General features: G+C 36.5%; 2 protein-coding genes across 2 annotated transcripts in view; one reads left to right on the top strand and one right to left on the bottom strand.

Moving 5' to 3' along the window:
* On the top strand, nucleotides 1-26,758 carry LOC101738179 (intraflagellar transport protein 122 homolog). The gene is made up of 24 exons (XM_038012411.2): nucleotides 1-84; nucleotides 183-288; nucleotides 528-758; nucleotides 1,003-1,213; nucleotides 1,527-1,674; nucleotides 3,617-3,771; nucleotides 4,620-4,817; nucleotides 6,188-6,325; nucleotides 8,525-8,653; nucleotides 8,884-9,048; nucleotides 9,345-9,485; nucleotides 10,169-10,266; nucleotides 10,614-10,767; nucleotides 11,157-11,315; nucleotides 12,726-12,886; nucleotides 14,510-14,638; nucleotides 15,405-15,550; nucleotides 16,358-16,511; nucleotides 17,484-17,672; nucleotides 20,351-20,459; nucleotides 20,691-20,859; nucleotides 21,957-22,138; nucleotides 22,925-23,080; nucleotides 23,982-26,758. The coding sequence occupies exons 2-24, from the start codon at nucleotides 227-229 to the stop codon at nucleotides 24,153-24,155; spliced, it is 3,558 nt and encodes a 1,185-aa protein (XP_037868339.1). The 5' UTR covers nucleotides 1-84; nucleotides 183-226; the 3' UTR covers nucleotides 24,156-26,758.
* LOC134199213 (uncharacterized) overlaps nucleotides 19,180-26,758 on the bottom strand; it is a 65,693-nt gene continuing 58,114 nt past the window's right edge. Inside the window, exon 4 of the transcript XR_009973599.1 lies at nucleotides 19,180-20,846. The gene's annotated coding sequence lies outside the window, so the exon portion shown is untranslated. The remainder of the gene's footprint in view (nucleotides 20,847-26,758) is intronic.

The following is a 26,758-nucleotide window of genomic DNA, read 5'->3' as shown; positions in this document are numbered from 1 at the left end:
AAAAAAATCTTTTAAATAATAAACAATTTTATGTAATCTAAATACAACTTTGTTTGTATGTACGTATCACTACGGCTACGTACGGTACGGTACATTTATAAAAGTATAAGACTCATTCTATACAGTTTCAAAAAATAAAGTACCTAAACCGAGCTTAAATTAAGTAGAAATTTTGTTTTTAGGATTACAATTTTTTCACATTGTAGTTTACCACCGATAAACAAAAATGAGAACGTTACCAAAATGGGTAAATAAAATTCACGAAGCTGACAAAATTGAGTTTTCTAGGTATGAATCGTGTAACAACTTTGACTTTAAAATAAATAAAAATCATTAATTGATAAACCTAATATAAACAATTAATACACACAAAAACATAATTATTACATTAAAGTTAACATCTTGAACTCAACAGAAGTCGCAATCAACATGATATGACTATACTCATGATTGACTCATGATTTACTCAATAGGCTCGGAAAGCATTATTTGTGAACGAGTTTTACAGTTGGAATTAATTATTTCAGTGTCCACACATTATGCTTCAGTCCAGATGGAAGCCAGCTGGTAGTTGGAGCTGGAGAGAAGGTTATGGTTTATGATCCTAGGGATGGATCTCTTCTACAACTGCTGCAGGCCCATAAAGGGGCAGTTCATGCTGTAGCTTATTGTGGAGATGGCAAGAAATTTGCAAGTGGTAGTGCTGACAGGAATGTTATTATTTGGACATCAAAAATGGAAGGCATATTGAAATATTCGTTAGTTGATTATATTTACTTGGCAGATGAGTAATGTTTAGTTAAGAATTTGCAGTGATTCGGGGTAATGAAATTTCCAGATATTGAAACATGGGATAGTTGTAAATTTTTGTTTCATCTCATTGTAGATAAAAGTGTTCTGAATATTATTCAAGCACAATGTATTTTATTGATCATGATTATTTTTTGTTGCTATATTGTGTCCTTCAAAGAGTTTTTTTTGTTTTTTTTTTCTCTCTTTTAGACACAGTGAAGCAATACAGTGTCTCGCCTACAACCCTGTAACATTTCATTTGGCCTCATGTGCCATTTCTGATTTTGCTTTCTGGTCAATGGACATAAAAGCTGTTCAGAAACATAAAGTTTCTGGGAGAATAACAAGTTGTGCTTGGTCACCAAATGGGCAATATCTGGTAATTGGTTTAGCAAGTGGTGCTGTAACTTTTAGGGATAAAGTAAGTAATCTATTTGTTCACTATTTTGATTTTATTAAAGTCTATAAAATATGTTGAATTAAGCACACTTACCTTGTATTTAAATTTACTTCTGAAAAATATAGCTCTTAATAATTCTTCCTATAATTTTTTTTTTTAAATTACTTCATTGAAATATGCATTGTAGCAATTACTCAATGATTTTTAGTACAACTGGTAGCTGTTGAGATTTCTAACTGTAGATTCAATGTACTATTGTCCTAGTTTCTTAGTGTTTTTAATAGCTTTTATAATTTTATGTGTTTTATTTTTGCTAAACCAATATTTTTTTTAGGTAGGCAATGAAATACAACGAATTCTGAGAGAAGCTGCAGTTTGGGCGGTTGCCTTCTCAAAAATGACTTTACTTGTCACTGATTGGAATGAAACACTTTCTTTTTATACAATACAGGGTCAGCAAACACTAAAAGAAAGAAATATTGGTAATATGCATATTTACACCTCAAAATGTCATTAATATAAAATGAAATTAAAAAAGGATCCCGACCATCAGGCAATCCTCAGCTATGCCCTTGTCATTACTTTTACCCATTGGTTTTATGACTCGTATCAATGATTCATATGTGATCTGGCTTAAGAATGAAAATTAACTATTGTATTTAAAACAATAAAAATGGTAAACAAACTAGTTTAATCAATAGAAATAGAAATTGTAATTTTTTATAGACTTCATCAGATGCCACATTTAAACTAGTACCGTAGATTGGGGGGAATAGGAACTAGGGGTAGAATCAGGGATGTCTTAAACTAGGATGGGGCCCTTGGGCACACAAGAATTTGAGGCCCTTTTGGAAAGTAAAAAAAGCGAATTATAATAACATTTTTTTACTGAGTATGACCATTTATTATAGGTAATCAAATACAGTATGATATAATATGTTATTAATGATATTAGAATGCTGCTGGTTTTTTGGTTACAATTTCGATAACGGTTTCTTTCGGGATTTCTGTTGAGCAAAATCTTCTATTATAGTGATTTGTGAAAAAAGTGTAATGTGCCCGAAAAAATGTTTTGAGAATAAACGTGTGAGAGAAACTGTCGGTCTTTCGGGGCCCCCTGAGAATGGGGGCCCTGGGCACGGGCCCCGTGTGCCCTTATGGTAAAGACGGTATTGGGTAGAATAGGGACAAATCTGGGTTGTCACAATGCCTTTTTGAGATTTAAATTTGTTGAATTGAAAATAACTTTTATTTAGTGCTTAAGAATATTACATAGCTTAATTTGGTCATAGTCATTTGTAACTGATTATAGATATTGAAAAGTTAAATACCTAAAGGTAAGAATCTATCTAACAACTAAACAGTACCAGCCCTATCGAAAACTCTATTGTCCCCATACATGCCCTGATTCACCCCAAAAGCCGAGGTGGATCAGGTCAAGCTAGTTTTTTAAGTTTAATGTATATTTTTTAATGAACTATGTTAATGTATTTTATATGAAAATTTTAACCTCCGCAACCATTTTAATTTCAATTTTATTGGGATTAATTACCCTAAGATAAACGCTCTGAAAATTTGTGTTGGAATTGAAAAGCGTCCCTATTCCCCCCAATCTATTGTAGACACAATAATTATGTATTTAATACTTTGTGCAAACTTTTTCATACTAGCTCTCTATTTTTTACTGCTTAGATGAGTGGACGAGCTCACAGCCCACCTGGTGTTAGTGATTATTAGAGTTCATAGACATCTACAACGTAAATGCCGCCACCTATCTTGAAATATGTGTTCTAAGGTCTCAGTTTTTACAGTACAACGGATGCCATACTATTCAAACCGAAATACCTTACTGCTTTACGGTAGAAATAGGCAGGGCGGTGGTACCTACCTGTGCGGACTCATAAGACGTCCTACCACCAGTGTTCTGATGCCTTTATGTCCTTCACCTAAAATCTAAATGAACTGGGGGGAATTGATTTCCATAACGGGTATATGAAATGAAAGCATGAATCTCCTAATGGATAGAGTGTAGCGGTTTCTGAAGTGGAAAGGGCAACGGTCCATAATTCCGCTTCGCTAGTTAATTTCCTAACTTAATCATAAATGTTTTAATGAGCTCGCTGTATAGATAACGCAGGAGTAGCTGGCTGATTCTCCTCGGCTTCGTTAGCACCGCGACTTCATCGCGCTTAAGGTGTTGTGTGTTGTGTTCAAGAGCTTAACAGTCAGTTGAAATAAATTCTAAATTTCCATTCAAACATATATTTTACAAAGCATGCTGATAAGGTCGTGGTGAAGAACTACAATGTTTTAACCACTATTATTTTAGTTCTATCGTGTGAGAAGTCGCCAGAGTAAACATCTGTCTTGGGTTTTGCGACACATATGATATATTAGAAAATCAAGTACAACATGTTTTTTCAGGAATGGCGGCTGTCTCTATTATGTTACTTGATTCTTTGATCCTCGTTGGTGGTGTGGGGGGATGGGCGATACTCACAGCAGAAGGAGTGCCTATAATTACAACTTCTCAAGATTGGGTTTGGGCAATAGCTCCTTCACCCTCCTTCAATAATATTGTAAGTTAAAAGTATACGTAAATTCGAATAAATTGATTTGCAACACATGTACCGGTGACTTATTCACAAACACTAACGTTGATAGGAAGTTAAATGCTGCTTAAATATCTGTCAAAATTAAATTAAATTGTAACTTAATTTCACTTTAAAATAATTTTTTTTTGGTTGGTAAGGTGTGGCTTATAAGTATGTGGCAGTGGATGTATGTTAATATGACGAAATTATAAATAATCATGTCCTATTGTCTTGCTTGCAATAACGATAAACGATCGAACGTAGCAGTATACATGAAATTTGGGAATATTGGGTAAAATTGCCAATAATGTTGTGTGTCGGCCCTTCTTTATACTACTTATAGAAATTAAAAAGAATAACAGTAATTCTTGTGGCGGACGTCAACTTTTGTTGAAAAGTTGCGTTTTTACCTTATATCTTTAAACGAGCAATTCTTGTATATAATATATACATATATAATCTGAATCTTGGAAACGGCTCCAACGATTTTCATAAAATTTAGTATACAGGCGATTTCAGGGGCGATAAATCGATCTAGCTACGATTAATTTTCAGAAAATGTTGTTTTATTCGTGTTTTCAATAATCAACTTTATCGATAATAATAATAATAAACATATTTTTTTTATTGAAATACATTTCGTAATTAAATATAATTTCTAAAAAACACAATTAATCAAAAAATTAATAAATAGCAAAGCTAAGTCATCCTCTAGTTTTCGTTTATGTGAAAAAAATCCTGGTACCTATGCATTTCTTCAAATTATAATATTTTTCAAACCGGAATGCATAAGTTTCGATTAAGTGTTTCACAAAAAATTATTTGCCTTACAGGCTGTGGCATGTCAAGACGGGACGCTCTGGTGCTATCAAGTTGTGTTCAGTACTGTGCATGGTTTATACCGTGAGAGATACGCTTATAGAGAGAACATGACCGATGTTATAATACAACATCTCACCACCGGTAATAAAGTACGGATTAAATGTCACGACAGAGTACAGAAGATAGCAATTTATAAACATCGACTTGCCGTAAGTATGCTTTTTAAATTAATCATATTAATTTAAGACTCAATATTTCTCATCCTGGGACGGCCACCTACCAGATGAATCGACGTCCTAGTGAAAGTCGCTAGGTCACGTTGGATGCAGATGGCAACGGACCGGCCGCACTGGAGATCAATTACCCACACGGATTTCCTCCCGGATTAGGAGGAGGAATCTCACACCCCCGATTACTCTCTTTAGACAACCCATACCCTGGGCCAGGAAGGTCAAGTACCTGGGCGTTAGCCTGGATGCATCGATGACATTCCGCCCGCATATAAAATCAGTCCGTGACCGTGCCGCGTTTATTCTCGGTAGACTCTACCCCATGATCTGTAAGCGGAGTAAAATGTCCCTTCGGAACAAGGTGACACTTTACAAAACTTGCATAAGGCCCGTCATGACTTACGCGAGTGTGGTGTTCGCTCACGCGGCCCGCACACACATAGACACCCTCCAATCCCTACAATCCCGCTTTTGCAGGTTAGCTGTCGGGGCTCCGTGGTTCGTGAGGAACGTTGACCTACACGACGACCTGGGCCTCGAATCAATTCGGAAATACATGAAGTCAGCGTCGGAACGATACTTCGATAAGGCTATGCGTCATGATAATCGCCTTATCGTTGCCGCCGCTGACTACTCCCCGAATCCTGATCATGCAGGAGCCAGTCACCGTCGACGCCCTAGACACGTCCTTACGGATCCATCAGATCCAATAACCTTTGCATTAGATGCCTTCAGCTCTAATACTAGGGGCAGGCTTAGGGACCCCGGTAACCGTACTCGTCGAACTCGACAAAGAGGTCGACGTGCAACCTAACCCATGCATCAGCCCGCTGAGTTTCTCGCCGGATCTTCTCAGCGGGTCGCGATTCCGATCCGGTAGTAGATTCATTCGCGAAACAATTGCTCTTGAGTTGTTAGGTCTCCTTCGGAGGCGCTCGGGCAGTTGTTAGCAAATCCCACCCCTCTTGGCTGAGCCTTTGCTCGCCCACCTGTCCTGGTGAAACTGGAAAGGCCTTCGGGCCACCAGTAAACTTTCAATCATAAAAAAAAAAAAAAAAAAAAAAAGATCAATTAGAGATACCTATGTTCAACAGTGGACTGAGTTATAGGCTGAGATGATGATAATAATTTTTCATCGGTCTAATGTGCTTGGCAAGGTTGAATCAACAGGCATTCAGTTGGCACATAGACGAATAAAAGGGATTTTATAATGTAACTACGGCTGTAACTTCTATGCCTAACTGAAGCGACCGTGGCCTAATAGGTAATGCCTGTTCATAGCAGGTGAATGACAGTGACGTGACCTGTGTCACGTTTTCTCGGGATCTTAATTTAATTCGTGTTAACAGGTGCAATTACCAGAACGAGTGGTTGTGTACGAGCAGGGCGACGTTGAGGGAATGCTGTACAGAGTGAGAGAGAAACTTCCCCAAAAATCTGAATGTTCACTATTAGTGGCCACCAGTGACTCATTGCTATTATGTCAGGTATTTTATTTTTATTTTATATTAACTATAATATCATAATTATGTGAAACATTTTCTCACATACTGGCGAAAAACTTTTTTTTTTAAGGTTTGCAATTATCTGCTCTGTAGAATGCTCTGCAATGGTCTGTAGAAGTGGAGCTATCAGAAATATTTTGTCTTATTCTCTTATTAACTCAACCCTATAAACATAAATATTTTTTTTATATCGAATGTTGTTTCCGTTTCATCGAGTTTCAAATCAATACCGTGCTAAAAAAAAATCACTTCAGAAACTTTGAAATGACAATTCCAAACACAATGAAAAAGTAAGCAGCCAAATCGGCGGAGCCGTTCTCGTGTGACTCCTAATCATATTATTATATGTGTGTTCGCTCAACGATAGAAATTTGACTACAGATTACAATCATCATTTATGATCACTGACATTTTAAGATTTCTATTCATAATAATATTTTTGCTCTTAGTTTTTTATTGATACTAGAGGTCCGCAGTAGTCGAATTCGACTGTAATTTATTAGAATTGTAAGTTTGTACACTGTTATGATTGTATTTTATGCTTCTATAATCACAAATTTCGCCAAGACTACACTATAAAAAATATTAACAAAGACAAACAATATTTAATCTATTCTCAATTTGACAACAGACGTCAAGAACAAAAGTTTGACAATAAATAGTATGCATGCGTGTGTGCGTCAAATACATGCTATGTAGTGTGTGTAATGTTTTCTTTATTGATTTAATATGTTTTTATGCATTATTTTAAAAAAAGATTAGCATTGTGCACTTCTCTATATTCTCTATAAGTGTGGAAAATTTCATACTCCTCTGACCGCGCAATTTTCGTAAAAAGGGATACAAAGTTTTTGCTTCACGTATTAATATATAGATTAAAACACTGACTGTGCGAGCCCTTAAGGTCTACTTAAGCTAAACATGCAATCTTCTAGCAATAAGAGTACGCTGTAGGGTGAGACGATCGTTGTGTTCCATACCTTTGAAACGTTAGGGATAACATATACTTATTTCAGTTATAATTCTGTTAATAACTTTAATAACTTAATAAAGAGTGGCCAATCTGTTCTGTCATTCTTGGAAAAAATAATTATAAATTAAATACTACCAATTTTTCTATTGGTAATACTAAAGTTCGTAGGTATCTACAGAACAAAAAAAAACGATTGAGAAAACACGAAAAAATGGTTTTGTTTTTTTTGTCTTTGCCTATTTCTTTGTAGATAGATAAGCGGTACCCTAATGTTAAGCAATTATCAATGACTATGGTAGCCCGAGAATTCGAAACGTCAGCATAATACTATGATACTTTAATGTTTTCTCAGATACACATTTATACTTGTTTTTCGAGAACAATTTCCACAGTACTATAGGGTTGAAAGATTGTGAAAGTAGAAAGTACCAAGTGGGATAGTTAAATATATGTATTTCCTTGCGAACGTTTTTTATTTGTTTACAAGCTGTGGACCACATACACAATATTACGTGAAGGCTGCAGTATAAGTGTGCTCACAATACGCTATACTACGTGTATTTGACCAGTGCTATTTCACTTCCGGTTTTAGCTCCGAGAGCTACACGCTAGGGCAACGCTGAAATAGCCTCTCAAGGCTATCAGCATAGGTAAGAAAAATCTAATCGCCTCGTTTTACTGTACATACATCCTTACAATCACAATGCATAAATTTGGCAAAAAAACCTTTATGATTACAATCAGAAAGAGAGAGAAAATACTAGCGCGAACGAGAAAGAAATATGAATCAATACTATACAAATATACATTTAATTTTTCCCCGAATCCTGATGACGCAGGCGTCAGTCACCATCGACGCTCTAGACACGTCCTTACGAATTATCAGATCCAATAACCCTTGTATTAAACACCTTCAGCTCTAACACTAGGACTAAGGACCCCGGTAATCGTACTCGTCGAACTCGGCAAAGAGTTCGAAGGGCAACTTAGTCTAAACATCAGCCCGCTGAGTTTTTCGCCGGATCTTCTCAGCTGGACGCGACCCCGATCCGGTAGTAGATTCATTCGCGAAGTAGCTACTCTTGAATCGTTAGCTATCCTTTGGAGGCTCTCGGGTAGCTGTTAGCAAATCCCACCCCTCCTGTCTGAGCCCTTGCTCGCCCACCTGCCCTGGTTAAACTGGAAACTGGACTGAAATTTAATTGCAGGATACAAAACTTTCAATGATAGGACGTCAAATACCGAAATCCTGGTCGATGCCGGCCCCTATACGATACGTTAAAGTCACATCCTTACGTTTCGAGGAAGTATTACTTTTGGGTCTTATGAACGGAGAGGTAAGCAATTCATAGTTTTTACAATTAAAAAATTTGAACTTTATGGCTGACAATATTAACATCCTACTTAACATATTTACAATTTTATGAAAGGATTTTAAATGTACCCGTAAATAAATATACGCTCTAAACTGAGAACCTATCTCCATAATTTGAAGTCCGTCAAGATTAATGCGATTCATTCGTTATTTCGACATTTTTTTGTAGGTCTGTGTTTTTTAAAATTCCAGATATGGCAAGTGGAACCGAACAGCGGTGTTTCTATGATGATACTTCAAACGCCCGCGAGCGTTCGTTGTTTAGACGTTAGCGCTTCACGAGGATGCCTTTCCGTAGTCGATGAAGCTTCCACTTGTCGAGTGTACAGTTTACCTAGTGGAGAACTACAGTACACTGTGAGTTTGTTATTCACTGGTTTAACACAATGACTGCCGTTTAGGTCACCAGTGCCCTAGGTTCCGCACTGAAGTAATTATGACGATTTCTGTTACTAAGCTCCTCCTGGATTGCCTAACTTAGCTTTCTTTTTTTTTGTTAATCATATTTTAGTCTTTTAGGTCTCACAACACTGTTGTTGTGTATAATACAAAAAAAGTAATATTAATCTTGTGGCTGTTGTATCTGGAACATTTTCACTTTCAAATTTAAATCGGTTAGTATTTTAAGTGACATAATATTATGTGAAATACAGGAAGAAAATGTATCGTCGGTATCGTGGAATTCTTGGTGCGACGAGCTACTGAGCCTGTCCGGCGGTGGTACGCTGTCGATCAAAGCCGGACATTTTACTTCTGCGACACAACCTCTGATCGGATCAGTTGTAGGGTTTCAGGTATATGCGATTTATTACTATTTCTATTAAGCGATGAGTCGATTCGCTGTTGTCACATCGGACATGAACATCGCAATGTCGCCACTCATTCTGTTACATGATGCCGTAGTCGCAGCTCTATTGTTTAATGACTGTCACACCATTCAAACCAGAACGGTCGAAGTCTTCTTGTACTTGTTTTTTTTTATGATTGAAAGATTACTGGTGGCCCGGAGGCCTTTCCAGTTTCACAAGGACAGGTGGGCGGAGCAAAGGCTCAGCTAGATGGGGTGGGATTTGCTAACAACTGCCCGAGCGCCTCCGAAGGATACCTAACAACTCAAGAGCAATTGCTTCGCGAATGAATCTACTATCGTATCGGAATCGCGAGCCACTGAGAAGATCCGGCGAGAAACTCATGTGCTGCTGCATGGGATATACTTGTTGGGGGCTTACAAAACACCTTATGACCAATTGGTGCAATTGAATTTCAATTAAAGGGAAAACCTTCCTATAGACTGCAGCACTGCTTCATGTGAAAATACCTAAGACGGTCGACTCGGAAATGATTAATATGATTTTATTGTTATACGTTTTCATGAAAAATTAATTTATCTTTAATTGATCGCTTTTAATCGATATTTACGTAATTTTGCGTATTATTAGAAAAGTATTTATACCAAATTCGATTATTTCATCTACAGGGTGGACGAGTGTTTTGTCTTCAAGCGAATTCGATGCAAACTATTAACGTACCTTTGTCACATGCTGTACACCAATACATTGAACATAAACTCTTCAAGTAAGTATTAATTCGTTTTGTTTACATTGCGTGCTTGGATGTGTAAGTTTTTTGTATTGTTTTTTATATAGCAGAGGATCATATCTGGTTATCTTGAGGCCGTTCGATGCAGAACGTTAGTTAAATTTTAAATGAAATTTTCATTCTATTATGATAGTGACTGTTTACCGTATAGTTTTCAATAGAAAATGTAGAAATTGTAGAATGAAGGATAACTGTTGAAAATATTTTAACCGATGTTTATTTCGTAATCGATAATCGATAGATAGATAATCGATTTTAAATTAGTGTCAAAAAGTAAACAATAACAAAAAAATTGAAAACACTAATGAAGTTTATTTAAACAGTGAAGCGTATGCGGTCGCGTGTCTAGGTGTGACGTCATCGGACTGGGAGCGGCTCGGTGTTGCCGCCCTCGAAGAAATGTCATTCGAAGTTGCTAGAAAAGCATTCCAAAGAAGCGAAAATATTACATTCCTTTCGCTGATCGATAATTTGCAGGTAAAATAGTATTTATTATTAAAATTAGAAAACTTTGACAGCATACAGTAGTTGATCAAATATTTCAGGCTAACACCTCAAAAAATATCCATGAGTCATTCCCCAGTAACTGAATATAAAAATTGTATAAATCTATACCAATATATACAGTGGTTTTTACGGATGTTCTGTTATAACTACTGAATCATGCATCCGATTGACTTGAAACTTTGTATCCATGTAGAAAATGTACATGTACAAAAAATGTACTTAATGGATATGCTAATACTTATATGAGTGTTGGACTCCCTAATAATAATGACAATAAATAATTATGTTTATTTTAAATGCCTGGTGAAGCGGGCGAGTACGGCTAGTTGTATTTAAAACCAAGCATTCTTATATTGTAGGAGCGCTTCGATGCGGGCGAGAAACGTGACGTCATACATGGCGAGATACTGGCGTACCGCGGACGCTACACGGACGCCGCGCGGGCCTTCCACAGCGCGGACAGAGACGACCGAGCGCTCAATTTATACGTGGACTTGAGAATGTTCAACAAAGCTCAGGTAACACCAATACTAATCTTTAAAACTTATCGGACTTTTTGGCGGGAACGCGAGGAGTGAAGTTGTGTGATTTGTTTTATTTTGTCTATTTAGTGTTTCTTCAGGTTTAAATGTGTAATAACGGTGGTTTATTAACTGTTTAATATCTGTGAAAGTGCACAAATGTGGGCAAAAAAGTCCAATGAAAGAATCTTAGTAAATTACCGCCATTTTACTGAGACTATATTTCATCCCATATCTTCTCATTTCATTTAGTTTCATCTCAGTTGATTAATATCTCAAATTAATCATCTTCATTTCATTTCATTTCACTCCACATTATCATTTTTCATAACAATAAAGACATGACCTTAAAGGTCTTAGATACAGGTAATAAAATTCCTTTAAAAAAAATTAAAACTTGTCGATAACATGTAATAATCCAATGAAATAAAAATTGCCGACATCTCGACATTGTGGCACGCAATATAATAAATATGTAGGTACTGATATACTTTCGAACAATAAATAAAACTGTTTTGTAAAATTTATGTAAATTATCTGTGCGATACACATCGAGGGGTGAAAGTATACTTGCTTAAAGCGACATTTTTGCAACTTTACAGGAGAGAGAGCCATTTAAAGTGTAAAATTTGAAAAAAAATTTATCATAACATAAAACTTTTTCAGCTATTTGAATCAGGTAAACTAAATTGAAGTTCAATTAAAAACATTGAACTGTTGATGGTAATACGAAATAAAATGCACCTTTAATTACAATGATAAATGTCGCGTGTTAAGCGAAATGTCGCTTAAATCATATGGTCTTTCACCTCTCGATATATTATGTATCTGAAAAAGAGCAGGTTCTTAGTTTCTTAGCTCTCAGTTATGAATGAGCCTGCACTCCGAAATGATGGTAATGTCGTGACGATTCAAAAATGCCGCTGAAATCGTAAAAAATATTTTGACTATAAGCAAAAAAATTAAGAGTAATCTATAATATCTACACTAATATATACATTTACAGTGGTTTTTACGGATGTTCCGTTATAACTACTAAACCATGCATCCGATGGACTTGAAACTTGGTATCCATGTAGAAAATACATGTACCTACTTAATGGATAGGCTAATATTTATATGAGTGTTGGACTCCCTGCACGAGTTGCGGGGGCGTTAATGATGATAATTTTTGTGGGGGTGAGAAATAATAATGTTAGTTTTAAATGCCCAGCGAAGCGGACGGGTACAGCTAGTAAATAATATTTATATTAAAATAGTCACAGCGTACATTTTTAGAAAATAACTGACGTGCTGTTCGAATAAAAATAAATTATCAAAACACAGTTGAACTGCACGATGAACGAGTATCTAGAACTCCTCACATCTACGGTGAATAAAGTTTTAGCTCGAATTTACTAATTACAGGAATACGTCGGTGAGGGGGACGGTTTAGCGGCATTAACGAGACGCCGTGCTGAATGGGCCAGGCACGTGAACGAACCCCGGGCCGCCGCTGAGATGTACCTCGCTGCTGGCGACGTGAAGAGGGCAGCGCAGCTGATGGCCGAGACCGGACGACGTGACATGTACGTCAAACTAATATTTAAATAGCGCTCACTCGTAAAACCAACAATTTATTATATTACCTATACTATCTATATCAGCGGTCGGGGAACTTTTTTAATTATTACCCCAAAATGTTTTTGTGTAAATTGATATTACCCCATGGCGAGGAACAAAAAAAAAACGAAATCGCTTCTTTTTTTTCTTTTTTTTTTTTTTTTTCCTACCTATGCTGATAGCCTTGAGAGGCTATTTCAGCGTACCCTAGCTTGTGTAGGTGAGCTCGCGGGGCTCAAACCGGAGAATTGCTAACACCGCCCTAGCAAGAGCAGTGCTTCGCAGAATCTACCACCGGATCGGAAGCGCGACCCACTGAGAAGATCCGGCGAAAATCGCTTCTTTTTAGCATCTTTCATATTGTAGCCCCTTATGATAATTTTGAATTTGAAAAAAAAAAAAAATGTTTTTTCGTTTCGTTTCATTTCGTTTCATCGAGTTTGAAATCACAACGATTCTGTAGAAGTTTCACTTCAATATATACTTTTTACTCACAAAAGTTTCATTTTTACCCCCCAAAATTTAATTTTACCCCATTTGGGGTAATTTACCCCGGTTCCCCGACCGCTGATCTATATAGATAACATAATCTATATACATAAAAATGAATTGCTGTTCGTTAGTCTCGCTAAAACTCGAGAAAAATATGAAAATGCTCGGAATTATATAAAAACAAACAATTTTGTTTTTACTTAGATGTGGGGGGTCGGACGGATTCCTTTTTTTTGTTTTAAGTTTATTTTATACAAAAGCTTAGGTCTTTTATTTATCGATCAAGGCAATGCGAAGTCTGCCAAGTCAGCTAGTCACTATAAAATACTATAAATCTATAGTGGTTTTTACGGATGGTTTTTTTTTGTTTTATTTTATTTCTTATATGAGTGGACGAGCGCACAGCCCACCTGGTGTTAAGTGGTTACTGGAGCCCAGAGACATCTACAACGTAAATGCGCCACCTACCTTGAGATATAAGTTCTAAGGTCTCATGTTTTAGTTACAACGACTACCCCACCCTTCAAACCGAAACGCATTACTGCTTCACGGCAGAAATAGGCAGGGCGGTGGTATCCACCCGCGCGGACTCACAAGAGGTCCTACCACGAGTAATTGCGCAAATTATAATTTTGCGGGTTTGATTTTTATTACACGATGTTATTCCTTCACCGTGGAAGTCAATCGTGAACATTTGTTGAGTACGTATTTCATTACAAAAATTGGTACCCGCCTGAGATTCGAACACCGGTGCATCGCTCAGCACGAATGCATCGGACGACTTATCCGTTAGGCCACGACGACTTCAAAAATGTTCCGATATAACTACTGAACCATGCATCCGATTGACTTGAAACTTGGTATCCATGTAGAATATACATGTACTTAATGGATAGGCTAATATTTATATGAGTGTTGTACTCGCTACACCAGTTACGGGGGCGTCAATGATGAGAATCTTCGTGGGGCTGAGAAATAATAATGTTAATTTTAAATGCTCAGCGAAGCGGACAGGTAAAGCTAGTTATTATAATAATATTATTTTTAGTTTAAAGCATTCAATTAACGCAAGATTATAAACATAGTATTTTTTGAAGGTTAATAGAATTGGCGCGAAAACTGGACAAGGGTTCGAGCGAGTCGTTGCGCTACGTGGCGGAAGCATTGGAGCAAGCGGGCGAGTTGGCAACCTCCGCTGATGTGTACCAGCGATTAGGAGATTACACGTATGTTTTGATTGCGCTACACAATTAATTAAATATTATCGTTCCATACAAACGGTGAGTAAGAAAACTAAACCTCCTAACAAAGTTGTTGAATGTAACTTCTAATTTTAAATTTCGCGCCTCTTAATAGTTTAAGTCTATGATGTTTCTCTCTCTCTACTCAGTAACATTGAACACGTTTAAATCCGTGGTTTTTTATTATTATTATTAGTGTTTAATTTTATTAGATTGAAAAATAAGCAAATGCATAAAAATGCATTATTTTAAAAGAAACCAAAAATTTTCAACCTTCTTTCTTGTCATTCTCAATTATGTTAAATTTTGTGTGTGACTTATTCGATTCAGTTGAAACTATGTAGTTCTTGCCGTGTGAACGTTCTTAACATAGTACTATCAATGTACGAGAGGTGGCACCCAAATAATATCTTTAAGAAAAAAATATTTATTGATTGGAATATCACGCCTACTAGTGACTTGTATTATTAGTGGTAGGTATTATTATACTTTTGATGAATGTTTGTGTGTTTGTCTATTGTCATTGGTATTTGAACGTATTTCTTCGACTATAGTTTATTATTGAAAGCCAGCACAGCTAAGCCGCGGCACATGGCGAAGCAGTCACGTGTTCAGGTTTGAAGTTCACGAGACAGCCTTTATATAGACTATTATAGACTTGGTCTTCATGTTTCAAAGTCCATGGCTGCTTCTACAATACGGCGTTCGTGCGCTTCGGTAACTGTCTATCTAACACGACGGACGCTTTCAGAAAAGTTGCTCAGCTAGCGGTGGCCGCGGGCGAATGGTCGAGAGCTTTCTCTCTAGCCCGTGAACAATCTGAGTGCAAACGCGACGTGTACCTACCGTACGCACATAAGATGGCGCAGGAAAACAAATTCATCGAAGCGCAAAAAGGTAAACCAGTAAAACAGTTCGGTACCTTTTTATCCTCTGTTTTTATAGAGACATGTTTTTTTAATAGTTACTTGTCAAATCTACCCCACATTAGTGACCAATCTTTGATTCGATTCAATCCGATCGCTACCAAACTCTAAGGATTACCTGTTAGGTCAATCTGAAGATATCTCTGAAGATTTCATCGAAATCGATCGGAGTCGATACGACAATTCTATAAAGATTAACGAGCTTGTGGTGTTATAACAAATTAAAATGAAAATAGTGTTTTTTTTTAATCATCAACGTTGTTAACATTTTCTCAATAAAATACTATTCCCGATCCTGCGGACAGAATGGAAAGTAGTCGACGTCACCCAAAACACGTCATATTGGATCCTCCTGATCCACTAACGGTGTTTTTAGATACCTCAAGCACCGGTCATCGTTCACGCCGAACCCGTCGCTTGCGACGAAGGGCTCGACGAGTAAATTAACCCACAGACACAGCTCACTGAGTTTCTCGCCGGATCTTCTCAGTGGGTCGCGTTTCCGATCCGGTGGTAGATTCTGCGAAGCACGGCTCTTGCTAGGGTTTGTGTTAGCAACGTCGTCAGGTTTGCGCTCCGTGAGCTCACCTACTAGTTAAGGTTACGCTGTAATAGCATTAGGTAGGAAAAAAATAACTTTGCCGAGTTTCTTTTCACTGTGCATCATGATCTTAATCTCTGATACAATAAATGTGTACTTATAATTTTTTTTGTTTTTGCTGTAAACGAAATGAACCCAAATTCGTTACTTATTTCGTCTGGTCGCTGAATCCTTTAGCGTATCACATGGCCGGCGAGACCGCGACGGCGATGCGCGTGTTTACGATACTAGTTGGTAACGCCGTTACCGAGGAGCGGTTTAGCGACGCGGGCTACCTGCATCATTTACTGGCCTCGCAGTTTTTGGACACCGCATCTAGTTTAAGCGGCAAGTTAGTATACGCTTGTCTCGATCTTACTGAGCCAAATTAAAATATACATGACTAGCTGTACCCGTCCGCTTCGCTGGGCATTTAAAATTAACATTATTATTTCTTACTCAGAGATTCTCATCATTAACGCCCCCGCAACTGTTGTAGGGAGTACTCATATAAATATTAGCCTATCCATTAAGTACATGTATTTTCTACATGGATCCGAAGTCTCAAGTCAATCGGATGAATGGTTCAGTAGTTATAATGGAACATCCGTAAAAACCACTGTAGATTTATATATTAGTATAGATTTTGAACCTTTCGAATTGGTCTTTTTAAATTGGTATTTGCTTCTAGTGTGTTTTTTTTTAAATATTATTATTTAATGTTCTGGATTCTTGTTCTTTAGTCAAATCTTAATTTTATTATTACATACTTTGCTAAATGCTTTGTTAATCCAAGTTGATTTTTTTCAAATTGATTAGTAGTTGAAATAAACTGAAATGAAAGTAGATAAAAATATTGGCAGTAGGGCGTATTGTATGTTCGTAAGTTTAGGTGCAATCATCCTGTTTCTTTCTGCAGTGAAGCATACCGGTTTGGAGGAATAGACCCTTGACGGGTGGGAGGGGTCTGTCGGTGGCGGTATTCATCTCGTACTGCCTATGGGTTCTCGTAACTGCACCGTAACCCGTTTACTGGTAGTAGGACCTCCTGTGAGTCCGCGCGGGTAGATACCACCACCCTACCTGTTTCTGCCGTGAAGTAGTGATGCGTTTCGGTTTGAAGGGTGGGGCAGCCGTTGTAACTGTACTTGAGACCTTAGAACTTATATCTGAAGGTGGGTGGCGCATTTACGTTGTAGATATCTATGGGCTCCAGTAACCACTTAACACCAGGTTGGCTGTGAGCTCGTCCACCCACCTAAGCAAAAAAAATAAAAATTATACCGGTTTCCAAACCAATTTAAAAAAAAAATTGTAATCCCAGGGAACGTCAGAAGAGCCTCAACCAATACGAGTACAACGAGCGTCATGCACGTATATACCACGCGTACGATTCGGTGCATAAATGCGTTCACGAACCGTTCTCTCTGAGCCAGCCCGAGACGTTATTGAACGCAGCTCGCTACATCCTTGCCCTGCTGGACGGGGAAGCACCCCCCGGAGTATCTATGTTGTATCCTTTACATATCTTTTGGTTTTCGCGGCTTAGACACCGTCAGAACCGTACACGAGGCGACACTGTCTATCTAAGCATGAAGCATGAGCTACTACATCCCACCTCGATGGTTAACAAACCGCGAAGTGCTTATACCAGTGTTTCCCAACCTTTTTTTTGTGACATGCACCACTGTAATATTTCAAAAATGTTTATGCCCCCCATACATAATTTTTTACCTTAGACTATTGATTTGTTTACTTACGAAACATAAATGATAGGTTTTAGGAAGAAATCACTAAGTATAATAGCCGGAAAACTTCTTGAGCATTTGTTGACGTAGTGGGGGTAAGTTTGCGCATGGTACACTCACATGCAAAAACATTATTTACTCTGCGTCATAATGCAATTAAATTATTAAAATCAACATATGTATTTATTTATATATTTGTAAGCTTGAGGGTAGATATTATCTTGTTGAACACCAAGTAAAACGAAGTCACCTTTGATTTCTGATTTAATCAACAATATGTTATCTTAACAATTCACTTTAATACTTGTCCAACTTTAACCAGTACGTACAACAGTCACTGAATCACACAACGTAACAAGGATATAGTAAGTGCACCGGGCAAACGCAGTCCAACGAATGTTCATTGCGAGGCACGTACCGCCTTTTTATACTGGCCGGCGCAGCTGGCTTATTATGAGTCACTTCTGTTGCACCTGTTGTTTGTGAGTCGAACGACACGGCCGGCGCACCTGGCTTGTGTGAGTCACTCCTATTGCACGTGCTAAACAGAAATATCGTTAACGCCATCATATTTATTAGAACATCAACAAAAAATATAGGTTAATAATTATAATAATTTAATCTTGGGGTAAAATAGATATTCCTTCTATTCAGTCAAAACTAGAGCTCTTGCCAGGTCTTCGTTCAGTTGAAGCGAAGCTGGTATTTGTAATTTTTTTTCGTTATCATAATCTTGACCATTATCATCATCCTGTTTTCATCACCCGAGTCGCCATCATCGTGATAAGTCGACATAGGGCTCATCGGTGTAGTTTACGACTCGGTCGGTTCGATCTTCTTTTTTGTCTATAATTAATTATTTTTTGAAGATATTCGATTCGTAGTAATCGAATGTTACTTTTTTCAATTACCAGCTTCCGATTATTTTCTGGTTTTTTTTCCATCTGAAGCCTAGCTCTTTCATAATTCGTCGTAAACTTCATTCCGAGCCATTAAAATGTATATCTTCTTTAAAATTTTCGAAGCCTTTCTACGGTACGGAGTTTCGCTGCTTGTTATGTAGTTATTATGATTACATCTTTTTATTACAGATTGAACGAAACTATCCATTCTGGTAACTTTCTTCTTCCCTGATCTTTTCTTACCCGGAGTCCCAAGCACGATGAGCAAGCCAGAGCCTTTAGCTTCGTTAATAATGCACCTAACAGTACTCACTGATGTTTTTGTTGCTTCCGAAGTCTGTTTTACTTTTTCCATAATATCATTCTTCCCCTGTTTTATAATGAAGCAATATACGTCGTACACAATTTTTCTACCCTTTCTTTTGAATACTACACCAGTTTGTCGCGGCATAGTGTATTTTTTATAAAAAATCAACAAACACTCAACAAATAGCAATGGCAACAAAGTCAACAAGCAATTATAACAAAATATAACTTAACGATTAATAACGATAGACTTTTCACTGTACGCAAGCGTACTTTTGGGAGCAAGCGGAACGAAGGCGCGGTGCGGGACGCAAGGTTCGACTGATCTACCAATAACGCGCTCGATACGATTTCCCTGCCGTCGCGCCTCACCCTCACCACCAAAGTGATCTAAAATTCGGTTCTGCGCAGTCAAGGTCATTTGCTCACGATGTTTGCCGGTTACTATAATTGTTATCGAAACACTGTAAGTAATATTTCAAAATATATAATAAAAAACTGAAATTTAAATTCAAAATAATTTTAATACAGATTTTCTATATTAATTTAGTGCGATTGCGGCCCCCCTTAATTATCAAATTGCGCCCTTGTGATGTGAGTGCCTCGTGTTGGGAAACACCGACTTATACGTTCTCATTTCGAAGATGCGACAGTATTCGATACAGGTCAAGACGGGTCGCCGCATCCACGTTTGCGATCTTCACTAACGACTTAATAACAGACCTCGTATGACCGTCTCCTAGTCCTCTATAAGTTTTAATATTTCAAGAATAACGATTAATTCTTAACTTATTAAGAATGACAGTTGACTTTTTGTTATTCCATTGTTGCTGAAGTCGATTTTATAAAAATCTTCAGCTATTTTAAATACATACATTGTCATATTCTTTTATGTGTACATATGCAGAATGATATAAAGGGAAATGAGATAAAGTTGGTTAATTTGAGATTTTAATCAATAGGGATGTAATCAATAAGTGAAACAAGTCTTAGTAAAATGTGGTTATTTACGGAGAGTTCATTGGAATTTTCGGACGAACCTCAGAAATCACGTTCAGCGGTTTTGTTTACTTTCCCACACTTGTATATGTTCACAGATGCTAAACAGATAATAGACTACCGTTTTTATACATTTAAACTTAAAAAACGCTAATTTAACAAAATAAAACAATTCACGCAACTTCGCTCGTCGCTTTCCCACCTAAAAGTCTTAGATCCTTAACAGAATAATTTAGCTGTTTGTATCTATGTCTTGCTAAGCAAGCGAAAGCCCTGAGTGCTCACGGCCTAGCACGACAAATGCTAGACAAAATATTGGGACTTCAAATACCACAAAAATTTCAGGTAAGTCTAAAACGTACTTAGTTTTCTTCTGTTCCACTCATTTAGTTTTTTATTTTGATAATGAATATTAATATGCACTAATAAAACAATCATTATAACTCATACTAATTATATCTCTATAATATAAATTTGTTACTAATTACACACTGAAAGTGGTGATATATTTTAAATGTAACGCCGGCGGAACCGCCGGTCACAACTATCTGGTCTATACAAGAATTTGTTTAACAGGAGAGCGTCGAGTTACTTATATTGAAGACTCGTGCCAGTAGTGGCAGCGAGGCTCGAGATGACGAGGTGGCGCCACTGTGCTGGCGTTGTAGAAGACACGCGCCTCCCCTCTGTGCCGCTAGATGTCCGCACTGTCACCACAGCTTAGTACATTCCCTGGCAACACACGGTTAGACTAAAATGTATTTAATCCACGCGCGTACCAAGTTTTAATTTTAATAACTTATTTCGACAAGCCGCATTTATTTAAAAACAGTGTATCTCAATACAAAATTGAGATTTACGTAGAAATTGATGAAGCACTTGTAGATCGTAACACAAAAACATCCAGAATATTAAATAAATAAGATTTAGTTTACAACCACATTTTTTCGAGTGGCAAACATACAGTAATCTGTTTTTGTGGTCGATGAATTACAACGTAAAATTATTAGTTTCCAAAACACAAAAACTTTGTCAACGTTTCTACATATTAAATGTGATTTTTGGTGTTCATAAGTTCGCGAATCAGCCATCAACGGGCGTCGAAGATGAGATCCTTTGATCTTTGAAAATTCACGAGCTTCTAGATTATGAAAAGTATCTATTATTTATCAATTAATATATATTATGTACAGTCTTTATTAAAAAAAAAACGGAACACTCCGAACTAAGTCGAAGTCGTAAGTTGAAGTCGTCGTGGCCTAAAGGATAAGACGTCTGGTGCATTCGTATCGAGCGATGCACCGGTGTTCGAATCCCGCTGGCGAGTACCAATTTTTCTAATGAAATACGTACTCAGCAAATGTTCACGATTGACTTCCACGGTGAAGGAATAACATCGTGCAATAAAAATCAAACCCGCAAAATTATAATTTGCGTAATTACTGGTGGTAGGACCTCTTGTGAGTCCGCACGGGTAGGTACCACCACCCCGCCTATTTCTGCCGTGAAGCAGTAATGCGTTTCGGTTTGAAGGGTGGGGCAGCCGTTGTGACTATACTGAGACCTTAGAACTATATCTCAAGGTGTGTGGCGCATTTACGTTGTAGGTGTCTATGGGCTCCAGTAACCATTTAACACCAGGTAGGCTGTGAGCTCGTCCACACATCTAAGCAATAAAATAAAAAAAAAACTAGAAATGGATATTATAATACAAATAATTACAAAAAAATACCAAAATTATATTTGAAAGGCGACATGCAAATACTAAAACATATCCAGGCACGAATAAGTCTGTGTATTTTTTTAAAATACATGAAAGTCTTTTTTAAAACTTTTTTACAGAAGTACTACCCCTCGTTCAGTTCAAGCCCGCTGAAGGAATAACACACGAGGAAGCCTTTGATTTGATAGAAAGGACTCCACTGCCTGAAGTTAAGGACGAACAAAATACTAGCGACGCCGAAATATTACGCATAGACCACGAAATCGATTCTAATGACCCCTTTCTCGATAAAGTCGAAGAGGTTAGTCAAGTATTACGAATTGCATTTAGTGAATAATACGCACTTTAATCTTAAGTATTTGGTACATGAAAATAGCTTAGCGATAGGCTGATAGTTATGACATGCTGATTTAAATCGAAAAAGATACGCGTCGTTTAGGAATTCCTTCAAAAAATACCTAGGAATAAAAAGCTTTCATTACATATATTTAGAGTGTCTTATAGAAAAAGCGTTTTGTGTTTGAAATTTGGAAAAAATTATATTTGTTAACACGACCAGCACGTAAATTGAGCGTCGATGGAAGTCGCTCTGTGTGAATTACACTTCTCAAAATATTAATAGTTACTTAGTGGTTTATGCTTTTCAAAACACCTTTAATAACTTCAATTAAAACTGAAATTTTACTAAAAAAAAGGTAATGTCTGAAATATGTTTATTAATAAAAATATTTTTTTTGGTCATCTTTTCAATTAATTTTCATGTACCAGCCGAATATAAGTTCAATTAATTTTCACGTACCAGCCGAATATAAGTTCAATAAATTTTTACGTACCGGTCGAATATAAGTTCAATTAATTTTCACGTACCAGTCGAATATAAGTTCAATTAATTTTCACGTACTGAGCCGAATATAATTTCAATAATTTTTTATGTACCAGCCGAATATAAGTTCAATTCATTTTCACGTACCAGCCGAATATAAGTTCAATTAACTTGCACCATTTCGGTCCTAGCTTAGGACAGTATATATTAATAAACTAATTTTATTTCGATAAAGCTGGTTTCAGTACTAAAATGTTGTTACAGGAGGAAGACGAAGGCGTAGTTGTGTGCAGCAGAGGCAACCTCATGCAGTTAAGCCCGGCCAGTGTTGTCATAGTTAAAAGAAATCTCTTTCAACCGTTGTATTTCAGGAATATGCTACCCGAACTTCCGGCTACAGCATGCTCTAACTGTCAAAACGTAATCATAAATTTTATTGCGAATCTCGTCTATCTATATATTAATACGTGAAGCAAACACTTTGTATCCCTTTCCAGGAAAATTGCTCGTACGGAGGAGTATGAAACTTCCCACACTTATAGAGAATATAGAGAAGGAGCGCAGAATGCTAATATTTTTTTAAATTATGCATTAATAATACATTAATTCAATAAAAAGGACATTACACACACTACCATGTATTTGACATACACATACACACCATACATATATATACTCTATGTTTATTGTCAATCTTTTGTTATTACTCTGTGGTCGAATAGATAATAGGTTAATAATTAAATATTATTTTATATTATTTATCTATAGTGTAGTCTTCGCAAAATCTGTGATTATAGAAGTATAAGTCATTGACAGTACAACCTTAATAAGGTTCAAACTTATAATTTCAATTAATTATAGTCGAATTTCGACTACTGTGGAACCACTAGTATAAATGAAAATCTATTGCTTTATGTATAACGGAACGTAGCTAGAGAACATCTCAATCGATTTCGGTGATTCATTTTCTGATGTATTCGTAATTGTCATACCCGGCAACTGTTTCGTATAGTTAACGATTTTCACAGTAAAGCGTGACCTGTGTTCATTGGATATGTACATATATACACATGAAAATCAAGAATGAGTACACAAAATACGAAATCGCGTACAGAAAACAAACACATATGCATAACTATTCACAACATATTGCTCGTATTTCAACCTACTGAAAACTAATGCAAATCGTAGCTTTTTTTCTATTAATATTATAAAGCTGTAATCGGTATGCAGAAATATATCCCGATAGGTTTTAATTTTGAACAGTCCTAGAAGATTAAAACCGTCAACTTCTTCAGATTAATGTTATAATATTTTTCAGCTGTTTTACTTGGAGGATTATGAAATACAGTTGGTAGTGAAAGGCCACTGTCCGTTCTGTCGTCACCCTGCCGAGCATTTGAAGAACGAAGACGACGACGCCGAGGACTCGATGTTAAATGATTCGACAGCATCAACGCCCGGCAGCCCAGGTGATCATCATTCTTGGCGATAGATGGCGCTTTACACAATAATATTAACAAACAATACTTATTCGTTAGATGCCTCAATTGTCGGATGTAATTGGCTTCGTATATGTAACTACAATAACTTTAATCATTCCTAAGGTTAGTAATTCCATTTAACATATCGGTAATGTAATTTAATTCTTTCACAAATCAAACGATAACTGTTTGACAACATTGATGCCTTGCAGGCCAGTTCATCATCATTCTTGGCGATAGATGGCGCTTTTCACAATAATATTAACAAACAATACCTATTCGTTAGATGCCCCAATTTGTAATAGGCTTCGTATCTTTAAGTGCAATAACTCTAATCATTCCTATTGGTAATTCCATTCAACATATCGGTGATGTAATTTAATTCTGTCACAAATCAGACGATGAAGAACTTGAGAAATAAATATTTCAAATAAATACAAAAGTGTTCGACGGCGATTATTTACGCACGATTGACTAGTTACTTGTATAGTGAATATGTTAAATTCCATAATATATATATCCATACACTTATTTTGATTTTGAGCCTTACATTCGCTGAATAAATGGTACGAGACGCAAATTTTTCGAACAAGCTAATTTTCCAAAATGAATTTAAGGTATCTATGCAGCGGATGATAATATGAGTGCTATTTTATTAACTACACTGTGTTTTATGTTACAGTCAATCAAAAGAAATAATTCAAAAGATTACCTTTTTTTTAAAAAACAGTTTCAGAAAATGTTTTGATTGCATTTAGTATAATATGGATAATATGTCACAAGAAAAACGAACTTTCACTATCTCTTTCCCACGCATATAACGAGAGTGACGTCATAAGACGTAAAGTACATACTTTTAATTCATAATTATCATCACCGCTGGCTCTGCGTGGTTTCTTCTAATTAATAATTTCTGAACGATTTGATTCTGTGATTTTAGATTTGATAACCAATTGATTTAAGATAAAACACAAATATGGAGTCAACATACCTTTGTTGTACCTGAAATATGTGGACTGCGTAATATTAGAGACTAAGTCCTTCAAACATCTAGTGTCGAGCCTAGTTCAATTTCAATGATACTTGTTTTAAAGGACATATAAAATAGGGCAAATAAATAGTATTTCCTTTCAGTTTTCGCTAGTCATAAAGTCGTAAGTCGTAGTAAACATAATTAAAACTACTTTAATTCATTTAATTAATCCTGTTTAATTTTGAGTTTATTTTATACATTTCCATTCACACGCCATTTCGAACGGCTTACGTAATCAATGAATACTTTTTTCCTATTTATGGGCTGGTAGCCTAAGTTTTTTCCCAACCTAGTCGTTGGTAGTATAAGAGGTTAGGTATTCCAACTACGCGCGGACCGGTAGGTGAGCTCACGGGCTCAACCTGAGAGAATTGATAACACCAACTCTAGCAAGAATAGTGCAAGAACAGTGCTTCGCCGAATCTACCACCGGATCGCAAACGCGACCCACAGAGAAGAGAGAAACTCAGTGGGCAACTCAATTATTGATGACGAGACGACAGCACTTTATTTATTTATTTATATATTCAGCAATACTTTATCTTAATTAGAATACAGGTGTGATGTCATTTCAAAATAAAAACCTATATAGTTATAAAATAACTGTAATTTAGTCACAGGTGTGGTGATGTTTCTTAATCGCGCAGTTCATATCTTATTTACCAAACCTCGAACAACATCGAAATTTATTGTAATTCAATCTCTGGCTTTTAGACTCGTATGCAATATCTATGGGTTAGAATGGATACTAGTACAAGAGAAAAGTATGATTAAAAGTCATACTGGAAACACATCACACACGGTCATTCGGCCCCAATTTAAGATTCCCTGCGTTATGGGTACCAGAGACTGGGTACCAGAGACTGACATAGATACTTATATATTTTTTTTAATAAATTCACTTATAGATGTTAGTTATACGAGTGGACAAACCGTAGATACCTATCATCTTAGTTTTTATACAAAAGTTGTTACCAATGGTCATTAAAAATAAATTCTTGAATAAAAAAAATGCCGGAATCTACTCCGAATTATCAAGCGTAACCCAACCCCTTAATGACAGTGTATACAGTGTATAGAGATTACCGTAAAGAAGTAATCCTCCTCTAACCTGCCTCGAAAATTTTCAATAATTTTAGTAACCCACATTTCAAACAAATCCTTTGAAAACGTCTCCAGAAAAAGGTAAGCTAAAGACTGACAGATTCCTATTGACTTATGACGACATTCAGTGTAGCAATTTTTTTTAAGTTTTGTATTTAAATACATGATTCCTTGCTTTAATTGATTGATTACTTTAAAGAATTTTAATCTTCACAATAGACATTCAAAAGCATAATAACGTAATTATCTTCTATTTTTAATATTTCGAGTGATACATAATACATGTAGTTCCAAGTTTAGCGGTGCCTTCTATTAAATATAATAGAAATATATAAAAAAAACAACCTGCTGTATGTAAATAAAGTGTTCTTTCTTAGCAACTCAGCTGTGCATTACGCTTTTATCTACCTTTTTTGTAAAACAAAATGTAGAAGCATTTATACCGAATAAAGTATTAAACTATAGTGTACACCAAAA

This window comes from Bombyx mori, chromosome 1 (assembly GCF_030269925.1).
Source record: "Bombyx mori chromosome 1, ASM3026992v2".
Classification (NCBI taxonomy): domain Eukaryota; kingdom Metazoa; phylum Arthropoda; class Insecta; order Lepidoptera; family Bombycidae; genus Bombyx; species Bombyx mori.
The sequence above is the reverse complement of the archived record's forward strand: the minus strand, read 5'-3'. Positions and strand labels throughout refer to the sequence as shown.

What these genes read in the sequence shown, in the direction of transcription:
- LOC101738179 (XM_038012411.2), top strand. Translation starts at nt 227, where the DNA reads ATGAGAACGTTACCAAAATGGGTAAATAAAATTCACGAAGCTGACAAA. An exon ending in ATTCATCGAAGCGCAAAAAG is followed by an intron (nt 15,551 to 16,357) that starts GTAAACCAGTAA and finishes TGAATCCTTTAG; the next exon opens with CGTATCACATGGCCGGCGAG. An exon ending in GCATCTAGTTTAAGCGGCAA is followed by an intron (nt 16,512 to 17,483) that starts GTTAGTATACGC and finishes TTGTAATCCCAG; the next exon opens with GGAACGTCAGAAGAGCCTCA.